Below are 21981 nucleotides of genomic sequence, written 5' to 3' on the forward strand. Positions count from 1 at the left end.
TTATGTGAGGAACACAGTCTCGCCTTTGTCCCTCGGAGCAGCTGCTGGGTTTGAACTGCTGATCTTGTGGCTAGCAGCCCAACCTCCTTATACCACAAGGGTTCTGTTGGGTGGAGAGGAAGTGGGAATAAATTAAACCAAAGCCAAACCCCTTGTCTACGAATAGCTTCTGACTCATAGCAACCCTGTAGGCCAGCGTGGAATGACTTGTCGCATGAAAAATTCACGGCCATGAGCGAATCTCACTCAGCCACCCTGCAGGGCAGCTTAGAACGGCCCCCTCGGGCTTCTGAGACAGACAGCGTCGCCGTGCTTCAGCAGAACTGTCATCTAGTTTCCAGGAATTTCCGTGATGGTAATGGAAGGAGCCCTGGTGGTGCAGTGGTTAAAGCACTCTCCAGCTACCGCAAAGGCTGGCTTTGGATTCCCTCGCTGCTCTGCGTCTGTGGGGATTTATAGCCGCGGAGACATTGTGAGGCCGTGCGAGGCTCTATTATAGATGGCTATGAGTTGGAATCATCTCAGCAGCATTAGGTTTAAGGAATTCAAACTTTTCTTTCCAACTCAGAGGGGCCAAGTCAGACCAACAACGCTGGGAAACCGGTGAGCGCGCTCGAAGGCTTTGGAGCCTCGTCAGCCACCGTACCGATCTCACCCCCCCCCCCAACCTACCTTGCGCCTGCGCGTTGCTCGCGCGCCGTCCATTTCTGCTTGGGTCGGGAAGGAAGTCTGTGGAGAGGTGAGTTGTGGTGTCTGGCGTTTCCTCGCGTTCTGCTCCCACCAACTGCCGCCTCCCCCCGACATCCCTCTGCGCGTCCCGGGACTGAGGCGTGATCCCGCATTCCCGCGTCGAGGACCTTCGGACCGCCCCCGCCCCCGCGCCGCGTCCCAGCTTGTCTTTTCGAGTCTCAGTGACCTTGGCCGGGTCACTTGGCCACCTAAGCCCAGGGTTGACCCCCGAAAAGCGGGCGAGCGCCTCTTCCCGAGCCCTTCCGCAGTGCCCGCGTCGGCGGGGAGTGAGGCGGGTGGGCAGGTGCGGGGGCCCCGCCCGCCGCGGGGGGCGACGGGGGGCGGGGCCGGGTTCGAGGCCGGGCGGCGGCGCCTCGTCGCCTGGACTCCCGTCCGCGCTGCAGCCTTTCGAGTGACCTTGGGAACGTTGCGTAGGCCACGAGGACGGCACTCGTCCGGAAGACGGTGACGTTTACCGTAGCCGCGTCCTTGAAGCCCTCGGCGGGGAGTGAAGGTCCGAGACCGCGGACTTGAAGAAAGCCCAACTCGCCCTCGGGCGACGGAGGAGAGATGAAGGCGTCAGCGTTTCGGGACCCGCAAGCACCCGTCCGGAAACCAGTGGGACGTCTGCAGAAGACCCCTTTGAGCAAGCATGAGAAAGCACAGCTGTCACTTGGAGGACTTAGGTGTGCCTAACACAGGCCACGGTGTTCTTTTAATGGTGGCAGCCGGACACCGGAGGAGAATCGATGCCTTTTGAATTAGGATGTTGGTGAAGAATAGTAATTACACTGTGAACTGCCAGAAAAAACGAACAGATCTGTCTGGGCAAATGTGTATTCAGAGCGCTCCTGAGAACGGTGGTTGAGGAGACTGGAACTCAAGACTTCCTTACTAGGTGGATTGACTTACTAATGGCTGCAATATTAGGCTCAAGAATGATGCTAGGGACCAGGATAATGCTGGGGGGTGGTCAACTGGCATGTACCCCTGTGGTCACAAGAGTGAACAGCTGTCTTGAAGATTGAATGAGTTGGAGTTAATAATAAACATTTGTACTTAGAAACACTACCTTAGAAGCGTCCTTTCTCTTTGGTGGTTGGGAGGGATTTGTATTTGTAGATGTTGATCCTTTACGTTGGGCTCCAGTTTGTCGGTCTTTTAACATGAGAGAGTAAAAGATGGAGCTAAGCCAGAAAACATCCCATGTCCACTGTCTGGGGCTCTCCAGGTACTAAAATGTAAGTTCTTTATTTTACTCAGGATTTTCTTTTATTGCTATTTTACCTGGCAGGGAGAAGAGCCGCCATGTCTTCCGGTGCTTTGGCAAAACCTCAGATGCGAGGCCTTCTGGCAAGGCGTCTGCGGATTCACATGGTTGGAGCATTCATTCTGTCTATTGGGGCTGGAGCCTACTATAAGGTACGCACGCTTGTTCTGTGCTTGGTGCTTGTTGATTTTCAATACATGATTTACGAATCAGGGTTGAGGAGTCCTTGAGCCCGATGTCTACGGTAAAAGTGTTTTTTTTCCTTTTTCTCACTAGTTTAACTAGACCATTGTTTGACTTAAAGGCAACTTTTAGGAGACATTGGTTCTTCAAGACTCCAGGTTCAGTTGACGCGTATGGCTAATGGATAGGTCACCCCTAAAATCCATGAAAGCCAAAATGTGGGATTCTGTGGGGGAATTAAAACGGGGTTCTGACAGGAACACCACCACCTCCTCAAAATCAAAAACAAACGCAACTGGCCTCTAGTGAATTTTGACTCCTAGGGATCTTGTACAGGGTTTCCAAGTCTGTCATCCCAAAGGGACCAGCAAGCCTCACCTTTGTTCCTAGGCTGTCTAGTGGCTTCAAACCACGGGCCTTGTAGTTAGCAGTCCCAATACTTACCCAAAAGAACCTCATATACTTGAGGAGGGACCCCCGAAAAACAACTTTTCCCCCAAAGCTATGCATTTAAATTTTTTTACAAAACAACCAGATCACCTTCAAAGCACTTGCCATGACACTGAATACATTTGTCAAATCTGCGATTCCATTCTTGGAAACATATTTCAAGCTCATCTGACAGCACCTCCCTCGTTTTTTTTCACCTCTTCTACATGGTCAGAAGGCTGTCCTTTCATGTCCCTCTTCATTCTCGGAAACAAAGAAGTTGTACTGAGCGAGGTCAGGTGAGTAAGGTGCATGGGGCAAGAGGGATTGCTAATTTTTGCCCAAAACCGGCACAGAGATGGCTGTGTGAGCAGGTGCATTGTTGTGGTGGCAAAACCAGTCCCTGTCTGTCACAAATCAGGCCTTTTTGGTTGCACACTATTACGCAATCTTTTCAGAAAATCTAAATAGAAAGTTTGATTAACAGTCTGACCTGGTGGAACAAACTCCAAATACACTTTCCCCCTCACATCAAAAAAACAAATGAGCATCAGGGTTTTGGGGGGTACCTCCTCGTGAATAACTATTTATAAAATTTTTAACTCGTATATAACTTTTCAAAAGATTAGTATAAAGACTCGTCCAGAGATGTCCCAAATTTCTAAAATGCTATACCGCTCCATTGTCCTTGCTGTCATCTACCATTCCTCCCTTATTATGCCCTCATATCCTTGGGCTCTGCAGTTTGCTGCAGCTCACAACTCAGGACATGTTAAGGAAATGGCTTATGTGGTTGTGGGTGCTGCTCAGTCTCAGATCCAAAGTTCAGACACCCGGCAGTACGGTCCTCCCTATCCACGAGGTTGAGAAACCTGGTGAGGCCAGGCAGAGGCAGGCCAGATGCAGCGCTGAAATAGAAAATGTCTGAACGTCAAAGCAGGTCGTTTTGCTTCTGTCACTTCTCATCGGGGAACGGGAGGGGACCGGAAGAAGGGCTTTTGGTACAAGTTTGGTTTTTGCCTTCGCAGGACATACTCGTGGAAACAGAGCGTGGTTGATTTTTCTACTAAAAGGTTAACAGATTGTTTAGTGATGGATCCTAACAAACCTCCCTTCATTAGATGGCATTGGGACTCCAGAAGTTGTGTTGTAAAACAAGGAAAGGGCTACCTTTATTATCTAAATTAGGTAGATGGTTCTGTATTTTTGCTGTACCTTCACTGACGGGTTGACACATTCAGAATTTTTACTAGTGTTTATATGCACTATGGGATTTGAGTTTGGATTATAAACCACATTGAAATCCACTGTGCATCATATGCAACATATGTACAAATGTGCTTGACACGATGGATGGATAGGTGGATGGTGATAAGAGCTGTAAGAGCCTCCAATAAAATGATTTAAAAAAACATTTGAATCCTAGTCAAGCCACCTGCCATCTAATGTTTCTTCGTAGATTTTGGTCAAGTCGCTTAAACTTGAGTCCGTTTCCTCGTTTGTAAGAGATCTGTGCCTGCTGCCAGGGCTTGGCAGTGGTGTGTAAACCACCAGTCCTGGCCTGTGCCTTCCAGAGGCAGAGGGTTTCTCAGAATTCTTTGAATTCCTATTGTGGCTTCAATTGAACAAAGTATTTCCCCCTGTCTCAGGTCATCCTCCCTACCACCTTTTAGTCTTTTGGGTGTCATTGGCTTATGGCTCTTTACAGCCGTGGACCTGTCACCTCTTTGTCCTATGAAGTACAGGGTTCAAACTAAAGCTGAACACAAACATTTAGCCATCCAATTCCCAACCATCGAAAACAACTCCTGCTGAACTCTGTTATTTTTAGTTTGCAGTTGGTGACCAGAGAAAGAAGGCATATGCAGATTTCTACAGAAATTATGATTCCATGAAGGATTTTGAGGAGATGAGGAAAGCTGGGATTTTTCAAAGTGCAAAGTGATTGTGGAATGGAAAGGTAATAAATTTTACTTGAATCTACTTTATGTTCATAGGCATTTCTCAAGTGAGGCTCTTAATTGCTGGGTTGACACTAGGAACATCACACTTTTAGAGGCACTAACGCTTCAGAAGGAGCCCCGTGATGTTTTCGTGGTCTGACCTCTGGTGATCTCAAAAATGGTGACAGTATTGAGAGAGTGTTCCTTAACTAAAATAACTATTGTGCTTTTCTCCACAGAATTTCTTCAGATTGATTCCATGAATGTCACTGGCCGATGTCCTTGAAGTGTGAAATATGACTGTGGGCTAAGGAGTAGTTTCTCGTGGTAAATAAAACAATTAACAAATACTTTGGGCAGTAGTAAGTCTTTACTATCAAGACTGGTAATTCCAGGCATGAACCAGCTGTGGATTTTTAACTGTGGTTATGAAGGTGGTTTAAAAATTTCTTCATTATCTTTGGGAGTCCTTTTCATTGAGGCATTACTAAACCTGACTCCTGGATTGCCACTGTGGCTTCGACAACTGAGGGTGCATAATCAGTCAGTATCTCATCCTGCTGTTCGTTCACAGGGCCCAATGAGCAGTACTGACAGCAAGTGGCCTGTGTTAGGAGGGACAGACACACCTTTCCCAGTGGACCCTTTCCTTAGTCTTCATTGCCATTGGTAGCCTTGCTGTTACCGGGCAGATGAGGTGGATAATTGAAAATTTAAATTCTCTGCTTAGTATTGCTTTAGTGAATGAAGAGCTAGTGGTGTGCACAGGAAATTAAGGCAGTGTATCTTATCTGGGCAAACTAAGTTATCTAACTGGAGTTGAGTTTGCTAATGGCTAACAAGAACATGGTAACTTCGCAGGCAGTCTTGGGACCTTAAAAAATCAAAGTTAGTTTAATCACTAAGAAAGAACAAATCTTTTATCAATCTTAAATGATGGAAATTCTGTTACCCCAGGTCTCAGCAAACAAACTGCACAGGGAAAGTAAAGTCCCTGGCAGGTATCAACATGTATGTACGATTGTCAGTAATTTGGGGATACCCTTTATTTTAAATTAATAACAATTTAATACTTCTTAGAAGCAGCTTGGAAAATTACCATAAAAGATACAATATTTACATTCTTAAAAATATAAGATTGACTTATGTTACTTTTGAGACTGACAAAACAATCACTTTCTGAAGTGATGTACATAGCAAACTAATGAAGAAACCATTAACATTGTTAACATTCTTGTTTTCTGTAAACTGACTTCAAGCTCAGCAACACGTGAGTGTTACAGACTCGTAGGTGTTTGGACTAACATTTTCTTAGCTTCTCACAGTTGCGGGTGACAAGTTATAGGCCCAAGTCTGGGTGTCTTCACTCCAATTTATTGGAATAAGAAATATTCATCAAACATTTAAGCTGATGTCTGGTGACTTAAGATTTGGAAAGAAACCGTGTGGCGGACGGCTCTCCTTGTTAATCCTGCAGTTCTTGATGGCTCCTGCAGGATTAACATGTCTGCATGTCTGGTCGTGGCTTCTTTACGGAACCTGAAACTCACCTAAGCACTCTGGCTCTCTCCTTACTGGTCGTTACTAACTCTGGTTTGCTGATTGAGACAATAATTTTTCCAAAATGCACCTGAACAACCATAAGAATGTTCTGTAAACCTCTGAAAGAGCAGGTTTCAGAGTTCAGATAACCAGCTTTCACGACAAGAACAGCATCAGCTATGGAACAGATTTCACAAGTTAAACAGCGGTGTCTCAGCATTTAATTTCATCTGACAAAGCCAAACCTTTGCAGGCACCCTGGTAGAATTAGATGGTTTCTTTGCCCCCAAACAGGTGGGAATGGGGTTTGAACTCTAGCTTTCCATTCTAAGGCCTGATCCATTCTGCATGTGAGTGGAGTGAACACTTAACACGGAATGCACTCTGTGTTTGAGGAGCACACAGAGAGCGGGCTCAGGGGAAGCCTTTCCTCAGGGCTTTCTTTTTCACCATAGTAAATTTACTGATGAAGACCTGAACAAAACAGGGGTCGGCCGAGTAGTGGTAGGTTTTGACAGTAGAGGGGAACGGCTCCACAGGGACCACGGGGCAAGGTGCTGTGGAAGACGAGGAGCTGGGAGCCAGGTGACAGGATGCCTTGGTGATGTAGTCCACAAGTCTGTCGTACTGCTGTTCTGACAGCCTCTCTCGGACTCCGTCCACCTGGGACACAAAAGTAAAGATTCCATTGGGTGCCAAAGTCTTAAGTATTCTTGGGCCTTGATGCATGTACACAGTATGCCTTTTTCTTTATCAAAATGTTATTTAAAACAACCTCCCCCCACCTCGCCTCCTATGTGGCAATGATAGCAGGGACATTTTTAACAGTACAACGAACGTTCTGCAGAGGACAGCTTCTGGTGAGTATTTGATGTTATATAGAAGTTCTCGTGGCTGAGATGGTAATTTAATGTTTGCTTATTAACGATTCCACCCGCCGAGGATCATGGAAGCATGCTTGTCCTCTTTACCATGTCTCATGATAGTAAATAGTTAAAGCTCTGTCAGTCCATCTTTCCCTGAACCTCTTCAGTTGAGCCAAAAATGTGGAGAGGAGCAAGTCTCAAACCAGTGGCTCTGGACAGGGCATCAAAAAATAAATACATTTTCTGTTTTTATAAATAGAATTTAAAGCCAGAGAAAACAGAAAAACTGGGCAGAACAAGAGGAAAGTTTTATGTGCAGGGAGGATGCAAAGTACATTTATGGTTCATCAAAGTCTGGCTCCGCATCAGTAGAACTCGAATGAGATACATTACCTCTGCTCTGGGGCTGGACTTTCCGAGAGAGCACCCGACAAGGGCAGTCAGCGCAGTGAAACCCCCCTCTCCACCAAATCCTGCCCCTATCTTGTGTCCCTTGGGTGGATGGGGCATTTCCAAAACGAGCCATTGACCTGTTTGAATCAGGGATGGCCACTGACTTTGTAGTGGTTTTTACCTATGAGTTAGTAAGCATGACCATTCTTAAGAATAAGCATTTTAATGAGGTTTTTTGACCTCTTGAAGCAGTACCCCAGAGAATTCCTATGTCTCAGGCACAGACACTCTAGCCCAAGAACCCGCAGGAGTCCAGTGAGAAGGGAAGAGAGTGAAGGGGGTGACCACAGAATCGCACAGAGGACATGTACTCTGCCCCCCACAACTCGCTGACAGATGAAAGCGGTGCACCACCCGGAACATGAAAACGCGGATCTCCCGTGGGGGCGGTCAGGACTCCGGGGGAGAACTCTGAATTCACGCACAGGCCTAGCTGCTCCTGAACGGCAGCGCAGGAAAACCCATGTTGTGAAAGGAACCTGGCCAAGGCATAAACTGACCTTCCTGACTCACTCTGAGCCTTTCATAAGGGATTTAAATCATGGGCCAGGCACATTAAGCAATTAGTACCCTAAAAATGGCTGCATTGGACCAAGAAAAGCAAATGCTGGTTTAAAAAAAAACAAAAACCAGAAAACCTGAATCTGGCCCTTTTGAATGTACTGAATGATGTCATCTACAAATTAATCCCTTCCAAAATTCAAAGAAGCTGTGTTTCCTAGCATCTTAGGCAAATGCAATCAATCACAAGAGAAGCCATTTATGTAATGATCTTAGGCTGCTTAGTTTTCCCTTGAAGATGGTAGATAGGTTTCCCTGTGGGGGGTGCAGCACCATTCCTCACCCATAAAACACAGGTCACTTCACTGCCTGGAGGCTCCCCTGTCTCAGACCAGAAATGAGCATTTTGTCTGTAGTTTGGGCTTGCTTTGGGGTGGACGGGACGTCCGGAGGACTTGAGACTGAGGAGGAGAGGTACAGAAAGTACAACCTAGAGGCCGAAGGCTCACTGGCTCTGCTTCATTTGTTCCATGCCTTGATCCCAACCTGCCTTTATCTCTGGTAACAGCGGAGACCTGTGTCAAGCATGGTGTCCAGAGCTATAGCGCTCTGACTGAAGTCATACTTCCAGTCTTGGCGACTTCTGGGAGTGGTAACCCCACCTATCACCTGTGTAATCCCTAGACAAACTGACGTTTGCTCCCTCCAGCTCTTGAGAATTCATTCTCCACAGGAACTTCAGACAGAAGAGTCAGAGAGATGGCTCATGATTAAAGACATGAGAGCCTTACAGCACGAGATGAATCTCCCATCCGAATAGTTTAAGATAGGAGATTTCCCCAAGCATCTAAGGAGTAATCATGGTCACAGATACTCCTTAGAGCCTTGGAGCTTTCTCAGTAAGGACTCAAGACTTGAAGATAATACCATTCCCTGCCAAATCCTGTAGCCAGATCACTGCTGCTTTATTGTCAACTGGATCAGAAGATGTTGGCAGATCCAATAAAATCAGCTTGGACTCTGACCTGTTTATTCCCAGAAAGTCATCAACTCCAAGCAGCAATGTGGTCCTCCAGCCAAGCCCCGGCCGAAGGCCCGACTGATTATGATCCAAGAAAACAGAGATCTGAATTGTTGTACTTGGCTGCCTTCCATCTTCTCAGATAATTTTACCCAAACAGTGGTGAGGGAGATGCAGGCTCCCATACGGGAGCGAAAATAATAAAAGCGGGAATCAGGTAGAACTTGCTAGATGCAACTTTGCTGTCATTGCTGGGGTCACTCAGTCCCCATGAGGACTCCAGCTTGTCACTCTTGGGGTCCCGTGGCTCGGGAGTTAGCTGGGATGCTGGAGCTAAGGGCCGCTTCCCAGTTAGCAAACAAGAGAGGTGGAGCTGAGGCTCAGTGCTCAGTTCTGAGCACCTATTTGACAGCAACTTGTCTTTGGCCAAGAACCAGCACATCCTTGAACTTTGGACCAAGATGCTGTCTTAGGAAATGATGCACTGGGCCACCTGGAATGCAGGACAGGGCTCGGTCACAACATTTTGACCCTTGAAGTCTCAGGAGTTGGGGCTGGGGGAGGAGTGAATCCCTCTGGCTTGTCAGCTTGTGAAGATCTGGCCCTGCTGCCCAAGTCTTGTTTCAGGTAGCGCCCCCAGTTCTGGGGCAGGCAGTTCGCTTCCAGAGCCACCTGACGGCATTTCAACTGGGACGTGCTGTACTAAGTGCAGGTGTGGACCAGGAGACCTGCTTCACAGGTTGATCCTGAATGCCCCTGTCCAACCTGCTCATTGTAGAGCTCTGCTGTCCTGCCCACCCTGTATCCCAGCCCTAGCCAATCACACCAGCCAGGTCCCCAGCCCTAGGCTGACGCCACCCCCCTGACTTACTGCTGGGCTCCTGTGTGAGGCTCAGAGGCACAGGAGGTGGGACTTTCCCAACCCCCTTTGCGGTGGTCCCTCAGCACCATCCCTCCTTCCTCCCTAGTTCCCAGTCGGACCCCTCAGCCCATGGCTCAGCCTCACTCACTCAGCCCCAGCCACTTCATTTTCTGAAACGCACCTCCACATCACAGGCCACCCTCGGCTGCTTGAGCTGCAGGACCAGCAGGTTCTTCTGTTCACTGTCCTGTGTGCAATCAATCTCTGTGACAGGGAAGGCCTGTTGCTGTGTGTCCTCACTGATGCTCACCACGAAGAGCACTTCTGACGTCAGCAGCAGGCAGCCCTCGTGCTCCTGGCCGGAGCCCCTCACCAGAACCACATCCAGGGCCATGTGGACTTCTGGTCTGCCCAGGGACTGGAGCATCCTCCTGTTTGTGAAAGGAGAGTGGGGGGTGAGGCCAACTCTGAAAGCACACGTCCCTTCTCAATGCTTCCTGTTTGTCCCTAGGGCATCCACACACGCACACACGCACGCACACAGAGCCTTTATTAATCTGATACTAAAGTGTTAACTAGAAAGGCCATCTCTCCAATTCTCATACATTCTGGCCAAATGAACCTGCTGTTTTGGAGGACAAAGTTCTCCCTCTGCTCAGGTTGGGCCCCTTCCCACTAGAAATAGCACCCTTAACTGGGACACAGCTGTTGGACTAGGTGCATTTATGTTGTTGGACAAGGCTGAGTTGGTGCCAACAAGGTGACGAGAACAGTGGTTCCCCACAGAATTCCCGGTGGGGTCTGGGTTTGGCAGTGAGGATGGGCAGGGTTCTGCAGCACTCCCCCACCAACTTCCTCCCCCCCCCGAGCCCCCAACTGGACCAGCAGCCTCTGGTTGATCCTAGATACCCTTGTGCTGCCCAAGCTGCTAACAAATGGCCACTCCTCCAGGCTTCCCCTGGCGGCGAGGCTGGAGAGCAAGCCAGGACCTCTTAGGAAACAATGTGGCCCTGCAACTGAACAAGTGTCTAAACCATGTTACCAGACATATTTGACATGGCTGTTGGGAGCCTGGTCAGCGTATAGATCACGTGGCTGATAGCGCTGTTTGGGAAGCTGAGAAAGTCCAGCTCCGTGTAAAATACCTGTGGTAAGAGAAGGGAGTTGTATTAGTTTTCTGGAAATTCCCATGCTACAGTGATGTCATCTGCTTAGAAAACCAAACACAAAGCCATAAAACCAAACTCGCTGCCATCGAGTTGATTCTGACTCAACGACCCTTGCAGGGCAGGATAGAACTGTCCCTGTGAGTAGACACCTGTCTTTCTCCCACAGAGCGGCTGGTGGTTTCAAAATGCCAACCTTGCAGTTAGCAGCCCAGCTCATAACCAATGTGCCACAAGAGCCACCCATAAAATGTTACAGATGAAAATGGCACATCTTTGGAAACAAGTGCACAGATAGCTAATTGCATTAAATGTTACATTCCCCCCCTTTCAATCTTACATTAGCTGTGACTAAAACAACTAGCCATTAGAGGAAGCATCTTGCTTCTGAGACTAATGCGTCTAGAACAGTATCTTATACCATATTCTATAAAATGTGTTTGAAAAAATTCAGAATTTGAAAACTTCTTTGCTTAATACCAAAATGTCTCCCTTTCCCCTTCTTACGCTATGCCTGGTCAGTAATAGAGAAACAACATACACAGACACAAAGGCATGACGTTTGCCGAGATACAGTATTTACACGCTAAGTGACTTAATCCAGCTGTTAAACATGACGCCGTATACATTTATGAGCCCTCACGGGGGCTCTGGTTTATGACACGCTCTCCCTGGTGCCAGCCTCAATGAGGGCAACCCACAGCAGGCACACAAGCCCGCCCTACCCCCTCCACTCCACAACCAAAGATGGTACAGTGCGTGTGCTTTCTGAGGGCTTGTAAATGTTTATAAACACGGCACAGTCATTAGACGGAGAGTTAGTGGTTTGTAAAACCTTCAGTGCAGTCATAAAAGTTTTACAAGAATGATGGAAAGCAAGGAGGCCGTGTGAAGCACCATGTGGAGATGCTCGTACATAAGGGAGAGTGGTGAGGGCTGGCCAAGGCGGAGGCCAGGCAGCAGAGCTGGGGCAGGGCGGCTTTACCTCGCTGGAGTCCATATCAGAAGAAATACGGTTTTTATGAATGTGTGAAATCCATGAGAATTTCGCTTTTCCCACTTGGGACTTGCTAGGACGATTCTCGTCAGTCTCCCTGGGAGTGAAAATGTCACTTATGGGAGGGAGGCTGGCAGGGGCAGGGACAAGCGAAGAGGAACACGTGTGCACGTCTGGGTGGTCTCTGAAAGGAGCCTGTCTGGGTGGTGGTCTGCATGGGCATTCATCCCTGTTTGCCCTGACTGGCTGCCTGTCAGATCTCTTGGGGGGGGAGAGTAGGGCCAGATGTGGATGGCTGTGTGCTCCCGGCCTGACACGGAGACCCTCCTGTAGGCTGTGACAGCTAAGAGTCTGCTTTTACGACCAAAATGGTACAGCCTACTTTAGGTAAAAAGGTAACAATTACAGCCACGTGCTTGTTAATGTGATTTTAATGGGCTCTTGCTAAGAATGCACAAAAGCATGGGAGCGGGTGCTCTCTCATATGGCCCAGCCCGTGCCAGCTCCTGGAGGCAGAGGGGCAGACCCTGTGCCAGGCCCCAAGTCCCCCACTCCCAGAACTGCCAGCCTACATGTGCACTTGCGTGCACACACCCTGCCTCTTCATTTAAAGGCATCTGTCTTCCTGCCTTTCCTTTCTAATTTCTCACTGGAAAAAGAAATCTTTACTCGGCTGCAGAATAGTCCCCATACTTCATGCAATCTCTCATGGATTACTTTTCATCAGTCTATCAAAGATTCTCTGAGGCGTTCCGTAACTTGCGTACACTAGACTTACCCATTGACCTTGTTCTACAACTGTTTTATTAGTAGCATAATGCAGTCCGAGTGTATGGGAGCCTAAGGAGGTGAAAAAGATGGCGACTGTTTGTCCTATTCTCCTACCCTCTACCTGCCTTGGGCAAGCCCAGCTTCTCATAGGGAGCCCCAACCCGCCTCCCCTGTCCCATCCAGCTCACCGTAGCCTGTCTGCGACACAAGCTCCGCAGCTCCCCCGATGGGCTTGGTGAACACCCCCATGAGGCCTTTCCCCACCCCCGAGATAACGCCCTTGGCCTTGTGTCCTGCAGAAGCCTGCGTCTCCGATGTCTTCTGGAAGTTCTGCATTGGCTGATCGACGATGCCAGCAATTGCCCCTGAAACAACAAAAGCCCCCACACGAGGGACGGATAATCCTCAGGAAAGGAAAACTGCAATCTGAAACAATCTGCTTGATTTGGATTGAAAATGAAACCCCGCCCTCATAAGAAAGTTCTTTACATTGATTCGCCAATGACCTGACCCTTGATGTCAAGGGCTGTTTACGTTAGACATTTACGATGGTCATCAAAACAATGTTCAGACTGGGTCTGGCCTACCACCTTCGGTGCCGTTGAGTTCAGAATTTCACTCCCATACCAGGCTCTTCCACAGGGTCAACGTTCCTCCACTTGTCCGGCAGCACAAGGAGGACCCAAACAATTCCTTAGAAGGAGAGGGTCTGCCTTGGCTCCTGCCTCCTCGTCCACTTCATGGAATTCTCCCAAAGGAACAAAGTGGGAGGGGTCAGCACCTCACTGTGCCCTACTCATTAAAAAGGCAATTGGCAGTGTGAGACTTACTCTATTGTACTTTATAGGTTTGGAGCGATTACTGTGTGCCAGCGACTACGCTAAGCTTTACACCAGAACATTTAAGACGCATAATCCTAGGAGCTAGACACTGTTTTATCTTCTTTTCTAAATAAAGACACAGGCACAGAGAGGTTAAGGAATTTCTCAAGGTCACAAGGATTTCCTCCCAAGGCTGTTAAATGGAAGAGCCAGGATTTGAGTCTAAGGCATCTAAGTTACAGCCTACACTCAACCACTAAGCTAGTCACTTAGCTGGTTTACAAACTGCAAGGAAAACCTGCCAATCTTGGGAATCCCGTCTGTCACTTCCAGCTGTGGCAGGCCCCTCCTTCTGTGCTTGAGAGCTGCTCAGTCTTACCTTGAGGTGGACTATGGAACTAGACACTTAACTTGAAGGTGCCTTCAAAACAAAAACACAACCCAAACTCACTGCCCTCGAGTTGACACTGATTCAGAGCAACCCTAACGACCACACGAATGCCCCTCTGGGTTTCTGAGACGAAGTCTTTATGGGAGGAGAACGCCTCATCATTTTGCTCCCTCAGACCAGACCGGCTGGTGGTTCTGAACTACTGACCTTGTGGGCAGCAGCTGTACAAGTAAACCCCTCCACCTTTCTGATGGTTCAGTCTGTGCTCAAGGCTCGAGGGTCCAGTCAATGAGGCGATCTAGTCAAGGACGGAGTGGAGGGTCCTCTAACCCTGCACCCATTGCCCTCGTCGATTCCGGCTCCAGGTGACCCTACAGGACAGAGGCAAACTGCCCCACAGGGTTTCCAAGGCTGTGACCCTTCCTGAAGCTGACCGGCTCATCTCCCCCCACACAGAGCAGAGCGGCTGCTGGGTGGCTGGCCAGCCGCTGAGCCTCGTGATGCACCGCCTCCCCCGGCCTCCCCAACAAGTACGCTCTAGGGGCTCGTTCACCTGGAAGCTCCCATTTCTCTAGTGTCCCAGGTCTAACCTCTACAAGGGACCTGGCCCTGACCAGATTGCCCATGAAGGGCTAGGGACAGCATGTATGTGCTTAACTGTAAACAGGTACCTGCCTCAAGGCTCACTTTTGATCGTCCCTGTTCTCCCGCCACTGGCCGAGGTGAGGGCTCTTGTTCCAGTGGCTTTGACAGATAAATTGCTTGGGTGGCGAGAGAAGCGGAGAGCCTGAACCATGACACGGTGTGAGATGCCGTGCGTCTGAGGAGCTGCGGATCGAAGGCCTCAGCTCAACACTGGGCCCTCGAGGGGGAGCATGGCCTCGTCACACACACCGAGGCCTGGCTGCTTGCCAGGTGTCAGGTGCGCCTCCTCCCAGACACCAGAGAGGCCACGAGAGCCCAGCAGCGGTTCATGGTCTTTTCAACGCCACCTGAGGGGAGCTTTCTCCCAGGACTTACAGCTTTCTCGTACGGAGTCCAACCCGGCGAACTCCTACAACTGGTCAATTATTTACTGCCAGACAGGCAGACTCGGCGCTCTGCCTTTGCAAGCGGGAAATTGATCCCCACACTTGTCTGCTGGCATCCCGCCTGCGAGGTGGGCGGCACATGGAGCTGGCTTTGATGTGATGAAATGGGGGTGCGAGGGGAGCAGGAGCCTCAGGGGGCTTTCACCGGACTCTGGGGAAAGCAGAATTGGGGAAGGGGTCTGGACCCTTTAATTTAGGAGGAGGGGAGTCAGCAAGAAAAGAAAGGGCCGTCCCTCACCTTTCTCTGACGATCTTCCCCAGTCTCAGGTGGCATGTTGGCTCTGAAAGTGCCTGCTTTGGGGCGGCACCGCCAGGACTTGGCAAGTCTTTTCAGGAGGCTGTGGTTTATTTTGGGCCCTTCTGGGTAGGTCTCAAAGCAACTGTAACTGCGCTATAGTTCACTCTTCTGTTCAGACAATGGTGGCCCAGAGTGCATGGCCCCGGCCACAGGCTCTTTTCCTGCCCGGTAAAGGTGCACACACTGAGAAGGTAGCCCTCGGGTCTGCCTCAGTGACCTCTTCATTTCCTAACACGTGGGAACAGGCCTGGGAGGTGGTGGTGGTGGTGAGGTGTGTGTGTGTTCACACGTGGGTGCGCATGAGTGGGGGGGGGGGTAGGTACTACGTGGGAGCAGGATCTCCTGTCACTCCGAGGGCGGATGTTGGTGTGGCTTGAAGACACAGAAGGGGTGTGGTGTGGGGAAGGCAACACCAGATGGAGGCCGGGAGAAGGGGCCAGAAGAGCCACTGGCCCGAGCGTCCTGCTGTGCGCCCTGCTGTGGTTGTCAGGAGGAGGTGTGTGGGAGCATGGGAGTACCACCGGGACACAGAGGGTGCTTCCTCCCAGGCGGGTTCCAGGCCGGAGTGTGGATGCTGGAGGAATGGATTTGGTAAATGTGGGCAAGGCTGCTGCCAATTCTGCAGGCGAAGCAGAATTTTCCCCCTAAAAGTCACTGCATTCAGAAGAGGCGGGACACTCATCCTGAATGCTCTCCGCCAACTGGCGAGTCCCCTCCCAGGACTGGTTTCAAGTGCCTCCTTGGAGGGCAAGGCCAGTGCCAAGAGGCCCACCAGGCCCAGCCGCACGGGGGATGCTTTTCTTTTGTGTGTGTGTGTTTCCTTTTCTTCTTTTTTACTTTACCTTTGTTTTAGTTTTTTTTATCGTTTTATTAGGGGCTCATACAACTCTTATCACAATCCATACACACATCAATTGTGTAGAGCGCATTTGTACATTCATTGCCCTCATCATTCTCAAAACATTTCCTCTCCACTTAAGCCCCTGGCATTAGGTCCTCATTTTCCCCCTCCCTCCCCGCTCCCCCATCTCTCATGAGCCCTTGATAATTTATAAATTATTTTGTCGTCTCTTGCCCTGTCTGACGTCTCCCTTCACCCACTTTTCTGTTGTCCGTCCCCTAGGGAGGAGGTCACATATAGTTCCTTGTAATCGGTTCCCTCTTTCCAACCCACTCTCCCTCTACACTCCCAGTATCGCCACTCACACCACTGGTCCTGAAGGGATCATCTGCCCTGGATTCCCTGTGTTTCCAGTTCCTATCTGTACCAGTGTACATCCTCTGGTCTAGCCAGACTTGCAAGGTAGAATTCGGATCATGATAGTGGGAGCGGGGAGGAAGCTTTTAGGAACCAGAGGAAAGTTGTATTTTTCATCGTTGTTCCTGCCCCAGAACCTAACTCTGTCCATCATCTGTGGGAGGCCTGGCCCCTTTGCCATGCCTCAGGCTTGGAGACCACACAACACGGCAGATGGGGAGGGGCCTGGCCAAGGGTCAAGTGTTCTCTCAATGAAGTCAAACTCAGGGAGCCCAGGCTTGCAGAGGAAGCAATTGGACGGATTCCAAACGAGCGCATGACAACGGTTCTAATTTCAGTTGGCACTAAACTACAGGTGGCCACCTTAAACGCTATTCCTGGGAGGGCACCCTAGGCTCACTCACCAGCACAGCCATGGATAAGATCATCATGCTCTCCGGGAGGGAAGGGAGCTGGTTTGGACCAAGCTTGAGTCCACTGTGACCTAACGCCTCAGAGGAGTCCGGAAGTGGGCCAGCTCCTCAGAGGCGTCCTGGGCTAGGGATGCAGTCCCTGGATGGTGGGTCAGGCCCCTGGTGTTGGCAGCTCTGATCAGCATACACAGGGGAGGGACGCATTGCATCCCCACAACTGCTAGAGCCTCATAAACCACCAGGGATAGGAGACACCCCAAGGAGTCTGTTTACCAAACACTGCCTGCCATTCGGCCACTGCTGCTCCTGATAGTGGCCTGGCTAGCCACGCAGCAACCTCCAAGCCCAAGCCCAGAGAACAGGTCCACGGTCACAAAGGAAGGACTCGGCACGGGCACTGGGGCTGCTGGTTTCTGAGGGTGGTGCCCACCCCCTATACACACTCTCCTCCCCAGGGTGGCCACCGCTGCCCGGGGGTGATGCACCCTGGGTCAGGAGCTCCCCATTTCCAAGCATTCTCGAATGACAGTGCCCACAACGCTGGATGTTCCTACTGGAACCCTTTCCAGTAACTTAACCTGGACTTGTAACATTTTACTACTTCCTCCCAGAGCCCCGGCGCGGCTGGGCTGCGGCTGCGGCCTGTGTGGAGAACTGAGGGCTGGAGGGGGGGCAAGTCCTTTGGAGCTCATCTTTTTTAACCTTTGCTCCGAGCCGCTCGGCACCGCTTTGATCTCTGCGAGCACACACTCCTGCAGATGCTTGGCGGCAGGCTGCCAAGCAACACAGTTTTAAATTCCTCTGCAAACAAATAAACAAAAAAAGACCCTTGAAAACCTAGCTCTGTGAAATTTCAGCTCTGGAGAGTCCTTTTTATAGATTTTCCCAGAGCAACTTGGTTTCAAACACTTGTGCGATAAGGAAGCCGCCCCAGCGCTCTGTCCCTCTCGGTGCACAGGGCAGACTGGGTCCAGGAAGGCGGCGGGCCTGCAAACCCCCAGCAGGACAAGCTGCTTCTTACCGAGGTTTCCCTGATACTTGCATGTTGCTCAGCACTCTCAGACAAAAGCGAGTGCGCTGGGATCTGGGACAGGAAGGGGAGCAGAGGCTGCCGGGGGTGGGGGGTAGAGGGCTAGAGGGGGTGCCCCTCCCTCGCTAGAAAGCAAACAGCTGTGTAGTGCTGTCTGTCCAGCAGACCCAGCGCTCCTGGGGGCCCTCGTGGAATGGTTCTCTCCCCTGAAGCCCACCCCCGAGACAGAGAGCTGCTCGGGCCCAGGGCAAAGGCAGGCAGAGGGTTGGCAAGGAAGCCGAGGCCTGTTTCCAGCACCTCACCGGGAGAAACCTATCCCCTTGGAGCCTGGGCCAGGCCTGTTGGAAGGGTGTAAACTCCAGGTCCCCAGCGGCCCCTTACCAAGCAGGCTGATGCCCAGTCGGGACAAGCCCTGTCGCAGCCCCTCGCCCAGGCTTTCGGGGAGCTGCCGCCGCCACTCCTCCTGCCGGTTGTAGTGCTCCTCATCCAGCGAGAGGCGGTCCATGTTGCGGGCCAGGCTCGTGGCCAGGTTGGTGATGGATGTGAGGGTACCTGAGGGCACAGAGCACATGGGTTGGCCTCCTGGTCTTAAGAGGGACTCCACACAGAGGTCCTTGATTTCCCTAGGGCAGACTACCTCAGCATCTGGTTCAAGAAAGTCCTGCTTCCCCTGAGCAAGTCTGTCGTGGGCATCTCAGCAAGCATTCTGAGATGCTTCTGTGGGTACCTCGTGAAACTAGCAAATGAGCTCACGGGTCCCCCAGACATCTACCTCCAAGAAGGAGCAGCAGATGCCAGTTTTGTTTCTTTACCAAGCAGCTGAACGGAGAAGACCACACTCAGGTGCACAAGCCCACAGCTGTGCTGAGAGCAGGAGGGGAGAGGACGTGTGAGGAGCAGTCGGTGGCGTCAGCCTGGTGAGCAAGGGCTGGTTGTCTTGTTGGAACAACAGAACTGCAAAGATTCAGAAGTCACGTCCATAGCCAGACCCACACTGGCTCACTGGGTAAGCTCTGGGGCTGGCCGAGTAGCCTGCGCACTGTGGGCGCTCACACATCAAGCACGAGCCTTCTTTCGAGGCCTGCGAGAAACTTCTCTCACCTGCCACGCAGAATGGAGATGCCCCACTGGTTACACTGGTTACGTGAGATGCCTTTTATCAGGGAAAGCCCTGTGCCCTGTTTGCCCTGGCTCCCGCTGAGCAGAACAGGGTTCATTCCCAAGCGGCAGCCAACCTGAGCGAGAACACCCGGATGAAAACCCACCCCCAGTTGGGCAGCCTGCTCTCTGGCTGCAGCAGCCTAGAGCCCTCAGCCTCTGTGCCGGCTGCTCCATCCGGCCACTAGATGGCACTGTTTACGTGGCGTGCTAAGGGAAAGTTGGCTGCTATGCCTCCGAGTTGGCTTCCATGTCAAAATGTATCCATATCCTTACCAAAGTTATGACAACTGTATCTACATGGAAAAGAGGAGGGGGAAAAAAAAAAGGATGAAGCAACACCGGGTAGGATTTCTGATGTTTAGCAGAAGTACTGAACACCTTTAATATTTCTGTATTTCTCGCATGGAATAAAAGTCCGTTTTGCCAGTGGGAGGGGTAGCACTGAAGTCTGCAGCAGTCTCGCACACACTGCAGGCAGGCAGGGCTGCTGAAAACATAAGCCGTGCCATGTGAGCTAGGGTACCGAGCCGCCATCCCATTGCAGGCCAGCCGGCCAAATGCATTGACAACTTTAACACGGCCTTGAAAAGAAGTGAGTAAATAAACAGAAACAACACCAGCAGCAGAGAACGAATGCATTAGTACAGGAGCCGGAGCGAGGTACCTTTGGAGATGTGCTTCACAAACGATGTGGTCCCGCGGGACACGCCGCTGACGAAGGCCCCCGGGCCCCGGGTCAGCCCCTCGTAGGGCAGCCGGAAGAAGTCTGCGATCCCGTTCCCGATGCTTCTCACCAGACTGGCCGGGCTGCCCAGGATTTCCAGAGATCCGACCACCCAGCCTGCAGGGGACCAAAGGCACAGGGCTCCAGAGACCTGCCAGGCAGCAAGGCAGCACTCCCCGGGGGGTGGAAAAAGGACCCACTTCCCCTGTCACCCTAGGATTGAGAATGGAATAAACATCTTTAGGGCAAGAACCCAAGAAACAACTCATCTGTGATCAATTCTTACAGGGCAAGCTTTCATACTTTAGAAATCAGAGAGATCCTTTGGGCGGCCTCGTGCATTTAGTATGACTTGCTGGCCAAGCCTCCCAGGTCCTAACAGAGGGAGGCAGGCAGGCACCCACTCAAGGGATGGTGGACCCTTGCTGCCATGTCCTTCTGGAGACCTACCTGCCTGAGGGTTGGGTGTTGGGAGTTGGGGAAGGCAGCCCTCTGCTGCAGGGTGCTGTGAAGGGGAGGCAAGTCTCTGACAAGGATGGAGGTAGTTTCCCATCTTTCCCAAGCCCACCAGAAGCACTGCCCTTTGGTGCAGAACTAGAGCCAGACCAGTGTCTCCCCTGCACCCCAACCTTGGTTGTGGCAACAACAGGGGCACGGGCGCATTATGGGTTAGCACAAGGGGAGTTTTCCTAGATCTGGCTCACCAGGAGCTGACTGCTCAGTGGCCAGACTGCTGCGTCTGCTGCCTCACGGGCATGTGCTGTGGTGTGGAACCCACTGGAGGGGCCCCTTCTCCCTCCTCCCTGCAGTGGAGACTTGGGACTGCAGGCCCAGAGGACAGGAGGTGCAGGCCAGGGCCAAGGAAAGAAGGATTCTGAAAGGCAACTCGAACTTCCTGGAGGCCACCAGCCTTTTGTGGGGACAGGGCCCAGGTAGGCCAGCCCTCCTCACAGTCCTTGGTGGCCTGTGGGGACAGTCCTCAGTGGGTGAAGGATGCCCAGGCCTTGTTCACAGAGGGGGCCCACCCGCCAGTGCTGAAAGCCCCTTTCGTCTCTTGATCATAATGATGAGATGCTTCTGGATGAGGCCACAAGAGACATGCTTTCCAGATGGTGAATGGGAAGGCCCATCGGTTGACAGGCTTGCCATTCATTCAGTTCTCAAGATGGTTGCCGGCAAGGCATATTATCATCTTCCTCCCCAACAGTGGAGAGGAGCCAGTCAACAGGGACAAGCTCTGCTTCAGGTCTGTGATATGCCAGGCAGCTGGAACAGGAGCTGAGAGTCGGAGGTGAAGTCAACTGTTCATCCGATCTCCTGATGAGTTAGTTAGAGGAGTGGGCTGGGTTTCCACCCCAAGGTTACCGGATCCCAAGCATCCCCTGCCCTGCCCTGCCCCCTGGCTACGCAGGGCAGGGTGTGTGTGGGAGGTGGTGGAAGATTGCTCCTTGGGGCTGCCTCTCTGTAGCAAAGGAGCAGAACCTCTCTCACTTGGCATGGTTTTCTGTACTGTCCCCGCCTGGCCGAGAAGGTTGGCCTAGAAATAGCTTGAAGCACCATTTCTCCAAAGATTCCACATAGATCTTGCCATCGGCTCTTCTGCTGCTGCCGCCCCACCCCCACCCCCACCCGCACCGCTGACCTTCAGAGCGAATATAGGTTTTTAGTGACAGAGGTTTCAACAGGCTCCACAGACCTGTGTTTCTGGTCTCAGCATCATAGTGAGGTCGGGACAACAGCTTGGAGGATTTTTAGGTGGATGACAAAAAAAAAGAAAGAAAAAAGAAAATCTCCAAACACAGAATGTTCTTGGGCAAGCTCATTAAAAACATAAAACAGAGAGTGGCCATTTCCACCACACAGGCTGCAGGGACATGGTGACTCGGTGCCACCAGCTGGCATTTCTCTGCCGGCTCGTTAACACAGATGGGTGTGCCCCCACACCTCCCAGTTACCAGCAGGAGGACTCAGCTCAGAGCTCAGGCACCCATTCTGCTCTGAGTTACACAGCAGACCTGCCTGCCAGGGCCAGTCTCTGGAACTGTTGATAAATATCCCCGT

The 21981-nt window shown here is 51.1% G+C and overlaps 2 protein-coding genes across 3 annotated transcripts in view; one reads left to right on the forward strand and one right to left on the reverse strand.

The window, feature by feature from the left end:
- The first annotated feature begins 685 nt into the window (after window positions 1-685).
- Window positions 686-4904, forward strand: LOC115868698 (cytochrome c oxidase subunit 6C). 2 transcript variants are annotated; one of them, XM_030884934.2, is made up of 4 exons: window positions 686-739; window positions 2024-2151; window positions 4443-4571; window positions 4794-4904. In XM_030884934.2, exons 2-3 carry the CDS (start codon window positions 2038-2040, stop codon window positions 4554-4556), a joined length of 228 nt encoding a protein of 75 aa, XP_030740794.1. In that variant the 5' UTR covers window positions 686-739; window positions 2024-2037; the 3' UTR covers window positions 4557-4571; window positions 4794-4904. The 2 variants fall into 2 exon arrangements, with proteins under 2 accessions (XP_030740794.1, XP_045143882.1); XM_045287947.1 differs by lacking the exon at window positions 686-739 and adding an exon at window positions 1367-1415.
- A 677-nt stretch (window positions 4905-5581) lies between these two features.
- The window catches only part of VPS13B (vacuolar protein sorting 13 homolog B), an 809204-nt gene continuing 792804 nt past the window's right edge, over window positions 5582-21981 (reverse strand). Inside the window, exons 55-60 of the mRNA XM_004697697.2 lie at window positions 19861-20037; window positions 18417-18587; window positions 12922-13098; window positions 10842-10944; window positions 9981-10230; window positions 5582-6759 (exon numbers count right to left, since the gene is read on the reverse strand). Of these exons, the coding sequence (XP_004697754.1) occupies window positions 6511-6759; window positions 9981-10230; window positions 10842-10944; window positions 12922-13098; window positions 18417-18587; window positions 19861-20037 (1127 nt within the window). The 3' untranslated portion in view covers window positions 5582-6510. The remainder of the gene's footprint in view (window positions 6760-9980; window positions 10231-10841; window positions 10945-12921; window positions 13099-18416; window positions 18588-19860; window positions 20038-21981) is intronic.

This window comes from Echinops telfairi, unplaced genomic scaffold (genome assembly GCF_000313985.2).
Source record: "Echinops telfairi isolate 266 unplaced genomic scaffold, ASM31398v2 ScPeMD7_1;HRSCAF=3_0, whole genome shotgun sequence".
Lineage (NCBI taxonomy): Eukaryota > Metazoa > Chordata > Mammalia > Afrosoricida > Tenrecidae > Echinops > Echinops telfairi.